Genomic DNA, 12,762 nt, shown 5'->3' with positions numbered 1-12,762 from the left:
AGATACAACTGGCTGCTAATTTAATTTAAATGAGAAACATTCAGTAACATATCATTATGGCAATTGGATGAGATATGCATAGGCTGTATTTGGGTTATGGATATGCAATTTTTTAGAGGTCAGCGGCATTGGGTGTGTGTGAACATAGTCCTCTTGTCACTACATAGAGACATTAAGCTGATGCCCTGCTGTACGTTCCCCCACGGCTCTGCCTGTCTGTCCTATAGCACCTAGATAATTAAAGACTTGCATTTTTTCAGCTAAAATTTTATTTTGAATCAAAAGAATGTTTATTTTTAAAGCTATGGATTATTTAAATATAGGAGAATATCTAATTTATGTGTTACCAAAATTGCACAATTCCTGACAATTTGTAATTATAAAAATATAATGCACAAAATTAAATTAAACATTAAAATAAACCATAACAAATTTTAAAATGTGATGGCACCAATCCATGTTAGGGCATATCAATTTTTCAAAACCCTCTAGAACAACTCCATTTGACAGGGTTTTTTAAAGATAATGTGACCTCTAGAAAAAGACTATTCCACAAAATAGAGCCCTTAACAGAGAACTGCTTCACGTCTCTCCTAGATGTCATCTCTTGTAGTCTGGGAACCCACCCTCAACATATACAACCAGCAGAACAAATTGGACAGGAAGAGATGGTTTTGCAAATACTAGGAATCAACCATTTAGGATTTTAAATGGTAAAACCAACACTTTCAGTCTGGAAACCTATTAGAAACCAGTACATCACCCACAATATAGATGGTATGGTTATATGGTTACATTCTGCACCAATTCTAATTTTCAGGTAGTTCTCAAAGCACATTGTAGTAGTCTATTCTAGTGGTAATGAGGGCATGAATGAAAATATCATTGCCAAGTATTTTCACTCAGGGTCTCTGTGTATACTAGATGACACTAAATTAAGGCCTCCTTGATATCCTAGCAATGACTTGGAGTCCTGAAGTGTCACAGACCCGTTCTTTCAGGAAGAGTGCTATGCCATCCAGAGTAACTGCTGGAACAGACAGGAGCTGCCTTATTAGAGTTCAGTCTCACTTGTGTTTATCCTGTCTAGATCCTCACAGCTTCCATGTACTGAATCAAGATAGTCATGACATCTGTAAAGGTATTCTTGGAATCTCGAAACAGAAAGCAAAATATGGAAAATGAGGGATATTTCAACCTTAAGAAATCAGCAATGCCTCAATCTAGGAATTTATGGAGGTGGGATGGGGGACAAAGAACACACCTTAATGTACTTATTTCTACAATTGACAACTATGGGTTTTTTTTAAATTTAGTTTTCAAAATAAGGAAGTTACTCATTTCTTCCTGAAATTAAACTGATTTTGTATGAATCTTGTTTCTTTGGATATTGACATTGGGGATTGACAATATCTGGCTCAGCCCAGGGTACAATATATTACTGAGTCTAATCAGCATTCTGATGATATCAATCTTTGAACTAATGGGTGATTAAACAGAAGAGGTAAAAGGAAATCCTCTGTGGGATCATCAAGTGAGTGCCCAAGGGAATCACCCACTTAGGTAGGAGTGGAACTACAATAAAAAGTTCCTCCAGTTTTCAATCCTGGATATGATCAAATGATTATAATTTTTGACCATTGACCATATTATGATACATATGATCATAATGTGATCAGTGGTATTCAATGCAGCCTGGAGATCACAAAGGACCAGGAGCAGTTCGTTGACATGTGTTGAAGTTCAAGCAATTAAAGCCATTCCTGCCCCATGTCTATGTTTGAACTCTAAACTGAAAACATTTCATTGCCTCTAAAAGACTTTACAGCTGGAGTCAAAGCATCTTTGTAACACTTTCCCTAAAAAGATGTTGGAAACAGTAATGATGTAGTAATTAGCAATGGTTCAGATACTTTTCTTTCTTTAGAGTAGATACAAGGATTTGACATATAGAGGCTATAGATATGTAACCATATATATGTATAGCTCGGAGCAAGTATCATTGAATTCAGTTTGATTTATTCCCAAAAGCAAGTTGTAAGATCCTAAGATTTCCTATATATGTTCCAAAAGAAAAAGTTAGCAGTCAATTTATACAACTAAAAGATATAGATTTCAGAATCAGTTATACATATGAAAAAGTTCAGAATCACTGACCATAGAGAATCAGTTAAGATTTTTCTTCTTTGATTTTTTTTTAAAAGAGAAGAAAGGTCAAGAATAGACTGAGCAAATCTTAAGAAAAACATCCAATTTTTTATTAAATGTAACTTCTTAATTCCTTAGCAATGACACGGGACAGCATTGGTATCAGCAATAAGAATATCATTTTGAATGCAGGCCAGTACTCAGAAGAACATGTTCTAAAATGCACATTCAGAGCATGTGACCCACAAGAAACAGGTAAAAAACATTTTAATATCATTTGGAAGCACTTAGCATTTAATCAAAGAATTGCTCTTTATTTTGCTAAGAGTTTTTGAGAATATAATATTATTTTACCAATATACTCCAACAGAAAATCTCAGTTAATGGAGTTTGATTTAATGGTAGTCCTTGCTTAACAAGTGGCCTTCTTAGCAATTGTGTGAAGTTACGATGACACTGAAAAAGTAATTTTACCACTGGCCTTCACATTTAGCATCCCCATGGATACATGATCATCATTTATGTGCTTCACAGCCAGCTGGCAGTGAAATCTCAAGTCACGGTCATGTGACATCTCACTTAATGATCATGTTGCTTAGTGACAGATTATCAGTCTCAATTGTTAAGGGACAGAAAGTCCCAGTTCTTAAGTAAAGACTACCTGTATTTTTTAGTCTTAGATCTTGCTAGCCATTATCCAAGTATATCTTCATTCTATGAGGAATATAAGCTTGAAAAAACAAATGAAACCTAAAATGATGAAGAAACTAACATATAATTTTTTATGCTTGTGTAATATAGAAGCATATACAACAGTCCAGGCTTGCAATGACTTTGTTTATATACAGGTTCTCCTCATTCCAACTAGTGAATTCTGTAGTAAAATATTTTTGTAAGAGGGTAGGTAAAGGGCATTCAAGGACTTAAATCATTTTGTCACTAGACTTAAAGCATTTTTATATCACCACTCAGCAGTTGCTGAAGTGATGTAGGGTCTTTCTGATAGCTCAGTAAAAATGTTATCCACCAGTCCTTGAGCTGACAGAAAAGTATGCTAACATAAATATCCCATTGCAATCCTTATTCTGCCACAGTAAGAAGGTTTGTGAATGGGTCATCTTTATTTATTGTGAGTCAAGTTTAGTCTTTATTTATTGTGAGTCAAGACTCCCAGAGGGAGGGCCTTCTCTGTGAGGGCTCCAACCCTTTGGAATGAACTGCCGCCTGAGATACGAAATATCCCTGATCTCCGTGCTTTCTGCCATGCCCTCAAGATCCTGATGTTCCAACAGGCGGGGCTAAACATGAACATGTGAATGATTTTAAAATGTTATCTAATTTTAGGTTCTATTTAATTGGGCCAAACTATGTTATAATAATAATTTTAATTAGCAATTTTATGATGTTTGTGTATCTATATTTTTTCTTGACTGTACACCGCCTTGAGTCCTACGGGAGAAAGGCGGTATAGAAATATAATTAATTAATTAATTAATTAATTAATTAATTGGATTTTCTGGTTTCATTTTCATTCCCATCAAATTTTTACCTGCTAGCAGAAGAAATATTTACCAGTCACTTTTCTTATGTGTGATGAGGAGAGTTTAAAAGGGTACTTAGAATCCTCTCTCTAGTCCTTTTGCCATCCCTCTTCTGCACCTGTGACCTGTCACATTATTTCTTAACAAGTTTTAGTGTTATTCTGAAAGACTGCTAAGCCTGGGTTCAAAAATAGCCCAGTTGAGAGGTAAAATACAGAAGAGGGATGCAGAGTGAAGAGGGAAGGAGTGATGATAACAAGCAAACCCAGTCTTCAACTAATGCTACAAGGGAATAGTCAGGCCTGCAAAAGGGACTAAGCTTAGGAGTCAATTCTGAATTTATCTGTTGCCAGTTGCACCCACCCAATAACTGGATTAACCTGCATGTACTAATCACACTCAATACCATAGCACCAAAAGACTTAGTAGTTAAAAATAATTAAATTGGAAAAAATATGGCCACCACACAAAACTTCAGTACCTAAAAAAACCATTGGAGTCCTGGGCTGCATCAACAGAAGGATAGCCTCAAAATAATGATAAATGATAATACTGCTTTATTCCACACTAATGAGGCTGCACTTGGAATATTGTGTACAGTTCTGCTCACTATGATATAAAAAAAGATGCTGGGACCCTAGAAAACGTGCAGAGAAAAGCAACAAAGATGATGAAGGGTCTGGAAGCTAAATTGTATGATGAACAGTTGAGGGAGCCCAGTATGTCTAGGCCAGTGTTGGCAAACCTGTAGCACGCATGCCAGAGGTGGCACTCTGAGCCCTCTCTCTGGGCACTTGCACCATCACCCCAGTCCAGTTTCATCGCGTTTCTCCAACCGACCGACTGACTGTAGGGGAGACTGCGGGGTTAGTATGGCCAGGCAAATTACACACACACACACACACACACACACACACACACACACACACACACTATCAAAGTGGATCCTGGGGGCTGTACTGCAATGTAGAAATAGGAAATGGAGCAGCCAGCACAAGGGAAGGAGGAGGAGCAGGGAGAAAAGAGGGCCGCTCCATTGCCCGTTTCGGCATTGTAGCACCGTGCTGTGGAGCTTGCTTTACCCACCACTGCCCAGGACCCACCCACCACCTCCCAGGCCCTCGCTTTCCCTAAGCATTTCTTTGCCTACCTGATTTTCAGCTCTTTCGCATTTCTGTCCCATTTCTCACCATCTTGTGCAGGGAAACAAAAGTTTGTGGGATTAAAAATAGTTCATTCAATCAACTCCAACTTCTTGTGAAAAAAAAATATCTCATAAAGTTGGAATTGATTAAGTGAACTTTTTTTTAAAACTGAGACACATGAAACCCCCACCCAGCCATCCCTACCTAGATTTTGTGACTCCCAGTTTTTTCTGTGGAAAATGAGTCTGTATCTCTCTTCCTCTCTCTCTCCCTCCCTCCCTCTCATTTCTATTCTCTCTCTCTCTCTTTCTTTCTTTCTTTCTTTCTTTCTTTCTTTCTTTCTTTCTTTTTCTTTCTTTCTTTCTTTCTTTCTTTCTTTCTTTCTCTCTCCCCTTCTCTCTCTCATTTGTTTCCCTCTCTTTTCCCCTCTTTCATTCTCTCCCTCCAGCTCTCTCTCATTTCTCTCTCCTTCTCCCTCTCCCTTCTCTCTCTCTCTTTTGTTTCTCTCTCTTTTTCCTCTCATTCATTCTCTCCATCCATTTTTTCATTTCTTTCTTTCTCCCCTTTTCTCTTTCATTTCTCTCTCTTTCTCCCTCTCATTTCTGTTTTTCTCTTTCCTATTTTCCTTCCTTCCTTCCTTCCTTCCTTCCTTCCTTCCTTCCTTCCTTATCTCCTCCTTCTCTCTCTCATTTGTTTCCCTCTCTTTTCCTCTCTCTCATTCTCTCCCTCCAGCTCTTTCTCATTTCTCTCTCCCTCTCCCCCTTCTCTCTCTCTCATTCGTTTCTCTCTTTTTCTTCTCATTATCTCCCTCCATTTTCTTCTTTCTCTCTCTCTCTTTCTCATTTCTCTCACACGTGTGCGTGCAAGGATACCCTCTCTCTTGCACGAATGGGGACACCCTTCGCAAACGAGTGGCCAGGCTCAGTCAAAGCGCAGCGAAGGCCCGTGGAGCAGGAAAAGAGGGCTGGCTCTGCCGAACATTGCATGTCCACCCCATGGATCCAGCTTGGAGAAAGCCAGAGCACCCTTGCCAAAGATGCTCGCCCGTCAGCCGATCAATCCGCCTGCTCCACACACCTTCACTGTGCTTTGGCCAAGCCTGGCCACTCGCTTGAGGAGGGTATCTCCACTTGTGCATGCGCTCCTGGCCCCGCAACAGCCGGCCAGGGAGTCGCGTGAGAAGGAGGAGGAGGGTCGTCTTCAGAGAAGCTGCCACTGCGGCTTGTGCTCCTCAGCTGCAGGCCTGTCCCCCTTTCCATCATACCCTCCTCCCAGATCCCTTCCCACCCTGTCAGCCCTCGTGTTAGTGAGGTTGGTGTTGGCCACAGCCGGGTTGGGCCAGTGTCTCGGGGCGGAGAGCAGGTCGCGCGACCGGGTCAGCAAGCAGCTGCAGGAGAGGTGTCAAAGAACTGCATACAGCTCTGGAGGTGCAGGTTGCCGACACCCGGTGTAGGCTATTGGAAGAGAAAGATTATGGAGGATGTGATAATTGACTTCCAGTACTTGAGTGGTTGTCACAGAGAAGAGCGGATTGACTTATTCTCCAAAGCACCAGAGAGCAGGAGAAAAAGTAATGGGTGGAAGTTTGTTAAAGAGAGAACCAATCTGGAAGTAAGGAGAAATTTTCTGACAGTAAGAACAATTAATCAATGGAATAGGTTGTCTCCTGGATTTGTGGGTGCTCCATCACTGAGGTTTTCAAAAATAGACGGGACAGTCATTTGACCAGGAAGGTATAAGGCCTCCTACCTTGAGCAGTAAGTTGGACTAGAAGACCTCTAAGATCCCTTCCAGCCCTATCACTACATCTTGAACAACAAAAGATTTGTAATGTATTCAGTGTTGATAGAACTAGCAAAAAACATACAGTAGAACCTGTCTGCTTCCCAGTTTAAATCAATCTGTGTAGCACAGTGCTCCTACTTTTTCAAAAGAGAACTAAATCTATGATCAATATGTAAGATCTGACAAATGCTATTGAAAGCCCTGGCTAGGTATTACATGGGCAGATCACTCTGGAAGTATCCAGTGTCTCACCCGATTATAAAAAAGTCATGGAAGGCAGTACTTAGGAGAGAAGGTGCTATGCCCACAATAGCCTAAAATAACCCAGAAATCCTGGGCAGAAATGCTGACCACGTCAACAATGAAAGTACTTTGAGCATATCATATCAAATCCATGGGGAAAATGTTATTGAGATAACTACGGAATGCTGGAAACATTGATGAATCAGCTAGGAATGCCAACCTCATGAAAATATAGTAGAAAAAGTAAATTGCGTGTTTATGCCATCATGGGGGCAAGTGAAAAAGACTCATAACTGCCCCATAACTAACATTTTGTTCAACAGTGACTGTATAAAATGCTGAGAAAATTAGCATAGCTGAAAAATGAACATATTTTTATCTTTTTTTAAAGGTTTTTTTATTAAATGGCATGTATAAAGTTAATGTAGAAAAATAATAAAATATAATTAACAGGGAAATATAAAATATAATTAAAAAGGGATGCGGTAGCTAAGATGTTGAGCTTGTTGATCGAAAGGTCGGCAGTTCAGTGGTTCAAATCCCTAGTGCTGCGTTAACAGGGGTGAGCTGTTCCTTGTCCCAGCTTCTGCCAACCTAGCAGTTTGAAAGCACATAAAAAATGCAAGTAGAAAAATAGGGATCACCTTTGGTAGGAAGGTAACAACGTTCTGTGCACCTTTGGCATTGAGTCATGCCAGCCGCATGACCATTGTGTCATGTGGACAGCGTTGGCTTTTGGCTTTGAAACGGAGATGAGCACCGCCCCCTAGAATGACTAGCACATAAGTGCGAGGGGAACCTTTATCTTAAAATAGGGAAATCATGTACTAAGCTGAAAATGTTTTAAAATTTAGTGAAAATGTTTAGAGTATTTTAGACCTTTCCCTGCTTCTATACTGAGGTTTCAGAATAATGTTTTGCTGCAACTGATTTTCTGTGTTCATAAGAAACTCATTTTAAAAAATGAAACAAAAATTACTCTACATTAAGCATTTCAAACAAAATTTTCTTCTGTGAGTTTTCTAAGACTTTATTGATTTACAGAACAGCTAGTTCATATAGTTTATTGTAGTGGTTAAAGCACCAGGCTAGAAACATGAGACTGGAGTTTTAATCTTGCCTTTGACACAAAGCCAACTGGTGACCCTGGGCCAGTCATTCTCTCTCAGCCCTAGGAAGGAGGCAATGGCAAACTACCTTTGAAATCTTGCCTGGATTTTGTACTCACATTCATAATCCACTTTATTTTGATTATAGGACAGGTTTCTGTTTTCCGCATCATTGAATACTTACAAGAAATGACAGGGCAAAGCTGTGAAGACTGGAGGCTTCAATCTCTCTACAAAAGATTGGACCCTGAAGAACAAGGGCTTACTGTTGATTTTTTTACCTTCTATACTGTTATGAAAGATTGGATTGCAGACTGTCAACAGGAAGGGTGAGTATTGACAGTATTCAGAAATTGACTTACAGTTTTGTTTTGTTTTTAATTTGATTTATATGCCGCCCTTCTCCGAAGACTCAGGGCGGCTTACAATGTGCTCAGCAATAGCCTTCATCCTTTTGTATATTTATACAAAGTCAGCTTATTGCCCCCACAAACTGGGTCCTCATTTCACCTACCTTAGAAAGGATGGAAGGCTGAGTCAACCTTGAGCCTTGGCGAGATTCGAACCCTGCAGTAATTGCAGGCAGCTGGTCTTAATAACCAGCTTAATAACAGGGTGCCTTAAACCCCTGTACTACCAATGGGGCGGGGGAGAAGAGAGACGCATGTAGAGAGATGTGGCTCCACTTGCCGTCTCTTCTCCTCCCCCCTCGCCGGGCATGACAGGGCTCTGCCCCTCGCTTAGCCACTCACTCCCTTTAGGTATGCAGTTTGGGGTGGTAGATGGGGCGGGCAAGAAGCGGGACGCAGGTCTTACCTTTCAAGCTCAGTCCCTTTCCTCACTGTTGTGTCCAGGGAAACATGCTGTAAAAGAAAACCTTTTTGCAAGTTCAATCAAACTTCTCGAACTTCTTTAATTGAAGCACACAGCATGAGTACTAGCTGTTGTTTGACTGCAACAATCTAAGTTTGCAGAAATGTGGTATGCCAATAATAAAGAAAGTAAACTAAAGGTGGAACTCCAATAAATTTATCTCACATAGAATCAATTTTGAGAAGCATATGTTAATTATAAATAAAGATTGATAAAGAGTAGTTTTATATTTTTGTTTAGTTTTCTCAGTAATGCGTTATTAACATGACTAACTAAATGCCATCAGAAATAATAATATATACTAGTTTGAGTACAATCTCTTCAACACAATATAGAAAAAATATGATATACACTAATGCTATTCCAAGATGTATCTTCTGTGAATTCTTACAGTCAATCCTTAATCTCTTGCTAAAATAGTTTTAAAAGGAATTATATGCAACAACATGTTGTGTAATCAGGATAAAAAAAGTTTTTTTAAAAAAAATTGCTTACTTTGTATACACACACACACACACACACACACACACACACACACACGGTATACATATGATCTGGCTATCTGATTTACTATTTGTCAGCCACTATGAGAACTTTTTGAATAAGAAGTGAGGTGAATAATGTTTTAAATGTAAAATAATACTTGTTATAATAGATGACAGTGAAAAGTTACTTGCATTGAACCTGTAGTTTATATCAGCAGAAGAGTGAATTATTGGCAATAGGAACTATTTGTCTATAAGTATTTTGGACCCCATAGTTGTAATGAACTATTTGTTGCTTAAGATAAAATATTTGATCCATATGGTATGTTACAAACCATATATAGAATTTGTAATGGTGAGTGTGGTATAATTAGCATTATAATGGAATATAATGACAAAAATCACTTTCCAATTTATTGGCTTTTTCTGTTTTTTCCAAAAAAGGGAAGAAGCTATTGACTTGACAAATAATATCAAGGACTTACAGCATGACAACAAACTGTTAGCAGTGCAGAATGTTAAACTACAGAGAACTATTGAGGCTGCAGAAGAGCTCAATTCAAGACTCTCTGAAGAGATTTCTCAATTGAAAGGGAAGCTGAGAGGGTAAATGACAGAACTGTCTTACATGGGGCCATTGATAAGGATTAATCTCAAAATGCAACTAATACATTAAAATGTGGGGAAGCACTTAGGAAAAGGAAAAAATAATATGAATGTGTTTATGCAACATTATGCATATATTGCTGAAAGTTAAACAGATAACTCAATGACAGATCAGTACAGATCTTTGAAATATTCTCACTCCACGGAACATGTCTTATGCCTCTATATTTTTCTCTGTCAACATCTTTTTATACTGTTTTTGACTTTTTTCTACAGTACCAGTTTCCCAATATAAGTTTGTGCCTAGGTTACCTTCTTTCTTAATTTTGAGCTTAATATCTAATTATTTCTTCTTTTCATTTTCAACTTTGTTGTCAGTTCATCACAAAGGCAGAGTTCAGGCCATTATGACTGAACACAATTTTTGTTATATTACAGTAACCAGCAAACACTGGAACAAGCTAAAGTCTCAGCAAATGAATTGGAAGATCTGAAAATTTTTTCAAAAAATATGGAGGAGGAAAATAATAGATTACACACACAAGCACGGCAGTTGGTACGTCTCTCTGTACATTTAATTGTATCTTGTAATCTATCAATATTTTTTCTCCTTTAGGAAATCAAAGTATGCATATTTCTTTTAGCTTATATTTATTATTTGTTTGTTTTTGTTTTTTATTGGAAGATTTAAGACTTTTGCAAAATTAATTCTGAAACTATTAGAGGCTTTTCATTTGCACATTGCGGTTGGGCAGCAGAACTGATTAATTTCTTAGCAGTTGCAAGGGAGGTATCACTGCAAACAATTGGTACCTGAAACACTTGAAAGCATTTATTTTCCATTGGTACATGCTCTTGTCTCACTCAAGCACCTTGAATCTCCTGCTTCAGACTGGATTTAAGTCACAATTCAGGGCACCTTTTAAATAGGAAAGTTAAGAACTCAGAATTCATGTCCTTATGGAGTGATTATAAGCATATCTCCATGTATCTTGGGTTGATGCATGTTGGTGGGCATACTTTCAATCTTATGTTTTTTTCCTTGAGCTGTTATTGAAAGATCTGGGGATGGGGAGAATTTCTATCCCATTGCCATGATCAAATCGTGCACTGGTGTAGGAATAAAGGCATTAGGTTAGAAATGGGGACACTGAGTTCTAGTTCTACCTTAGGCACAAAACCAGCTGGATGATCTTAGGCCATTCTCTTTCAGGCCTAGAAAGGAGGTGGGGGCAAATTGCTTCTGAAAAAGCCTTACCAAAAAAACTGCAGGACCACAGTTTAGACCTCAACTCATGACTACAATTGAAATTGGAATTTCAGTTGTTAAGCAATGCAGTTGTGATATCATGTGACAGAATTTCTCAGCAATATCAATCCTGGCACTCCCTGTTCCTGTCATTAACTGAAATCTATTGGTTGTTAGCTGAATATCCATTCCAATCCAAGCCATTCTGTGCTTGGCCTCTCCTGACCTCAAGCCTCAACAAAATAAAGAACTGTTTCCTTTTCAGGTCTTCCCACCTGCATATCTCTTCTCCGTCTGTGCCCTTTTGGCTGCCTTGCATCCTGCCATATGCAGTGGCAAACAGCCCTAGGGACTGTTCAGCTCTGGAACCTCTTGCCACATGGTAAATGTACCTGCAACAGCTGTAAATTTGGAGACTGCTTGTAAGCCCTTTTGTTCAGCACCGCAATAACTACCACAAAGAAGAGGGAATCAAGCTATTCTCCAAAGCACCCGAGGACAGGCCAAGAAGCAACGGGTGGAAACTAATCAAGGAGAGAAGCAATTTAGAACTAAGGAGAAATTTCCTGACAATTAGAACAATTAATCAATGGAACAACTTGCCTTCAAAAGCTGTAGATGCTCAAACACTGGAAGTTTTTAAGAAGATGTTGGAAAACCATTTGTTTGAAGTGGTTTAGGGTTTTCTGCTTAAGCAGGAGTTGGACTAAAAGACCTCCAAGGTCCCTTCCAACTCTATTATTCTATTCTATAACTTTAAATAGCTGCTGAACTAATAGTCATAGGTCAAAGACTACCTATAGTCCAGGCCGTCCCCAGGAGTCAGAAATTGAATCAAAGGCCCACATAAACAAACAAAAGACCCACAATCTAGATGCCTGTTGGTTTAATTGATTTTCAGAAGGCATTCAGGGATTTCCCAGTTCTGATGAGTTGTTTTTTGCAGAATCTTGTAAGCAGCTACCATCAGGCAGCAAACCAGGCATTAAATGTTATTGCTCCCTTGAATCCAATAAAGCATGGATACATGCCTTTATTCAGGCCTACATGATGGTGATGAGCAAGGTGAGGTGTGTCTACTTCTCCTCCCTTACTGCATCAGATAGCTGCTATCCTGTGGTCTTGTATAGGATTATTAACTCCCTACTGGGGGAAGAAACATTTTTGTGATCTTACACGGTGCATGCGCACGCATGCGCAGCAGAGCTGAACAGGGGGACGGCCTGCGTGCCATCAGAGAGAGCACTGCATGCAATCTCTGGCATGTGTGCCATAGGTTCACCATCATGGTATAGTGTAATATTAATGCAGTATCGGGTTTTCAATTCAATTGTGTAGAATGTGAAAGATGTGTGTTTGTGTTTTATTTTTTTATAGTTTTCTTATGTATGATATACACTGAAGAAGGCACTTAATTTTGTTGAACAAGGTGCAGTGACAATAAAGTAAACTTAAACTTTATGTTACACATGCATGGTTTTTATTCTTACTGCATTAGCAGTTTTTATTCTCTACTGTGGATGTTTCAATTTGTATCTTTTATGCAGTGAAAGTTGCCAAGAGTTTCCTTGGATTGTG

The 12,762-nt window shown here is 38.9% G+C and overlaps 1 protein-coding gene across 25 annotated transcripts in view; it reads left to right on the top strand.

Annotated features, from left to right (window-relative positions):
- Window positions 1-12,762, top strand: part of KASH5 (KASH domain containing 5) — a 32,646-nt gene that overhangs the window by 2,226 nt on the left and 17,658 nt on the right. For 19 of the 25 annotated variants that reach the window (XM_087891872.1, XM_087891867.1, XM_087891869.1 and 16 more), the window contains exons 3-6: window positions 2,287-2,403; window positions 8,120-8,300; window positions 9,774-9,935; window positions 10,374-10,491. In XM_087891872.1, the coding sequence (XP_087747998.1) occupies window positions 2,287-2,403; window positions 8,120-8,300; window positions 9,774-9,935; window positions 10,374-10,491 (578 nt within the window). Of the gene's footprint in view, window positions 1-597; window positions 778-2,286; window positions 2,404-8,119; window positions 8,301-9,773; window positions 9,936-10,373; window positions 10,492-12,762 lie in introns of those variants that run through there. The other 6 variants (XM_087891873.1, XM_087891865.1, XM_087891863.1 and 3 more) reach the window with 3 other exon arrangements.

Source organism: Pantherophis guttatus, chromosome 4 (assembly GCF_059756535.1).
Source record: "Pantherophis guttatus breed Tessera chromosome 4, ASM5975653v1, whole genome shotgun sequence".
NCBI lineage: Eukaryota > Metazoa > Chordata > Lepidosauria > Squamata > Colubridae > Pantherophis > Pantherophis guttatus.
Note: the sequence above shows the minus strand (reverse complement) of the source record. Positions and strands in the feature narration are given on the sequence as shown.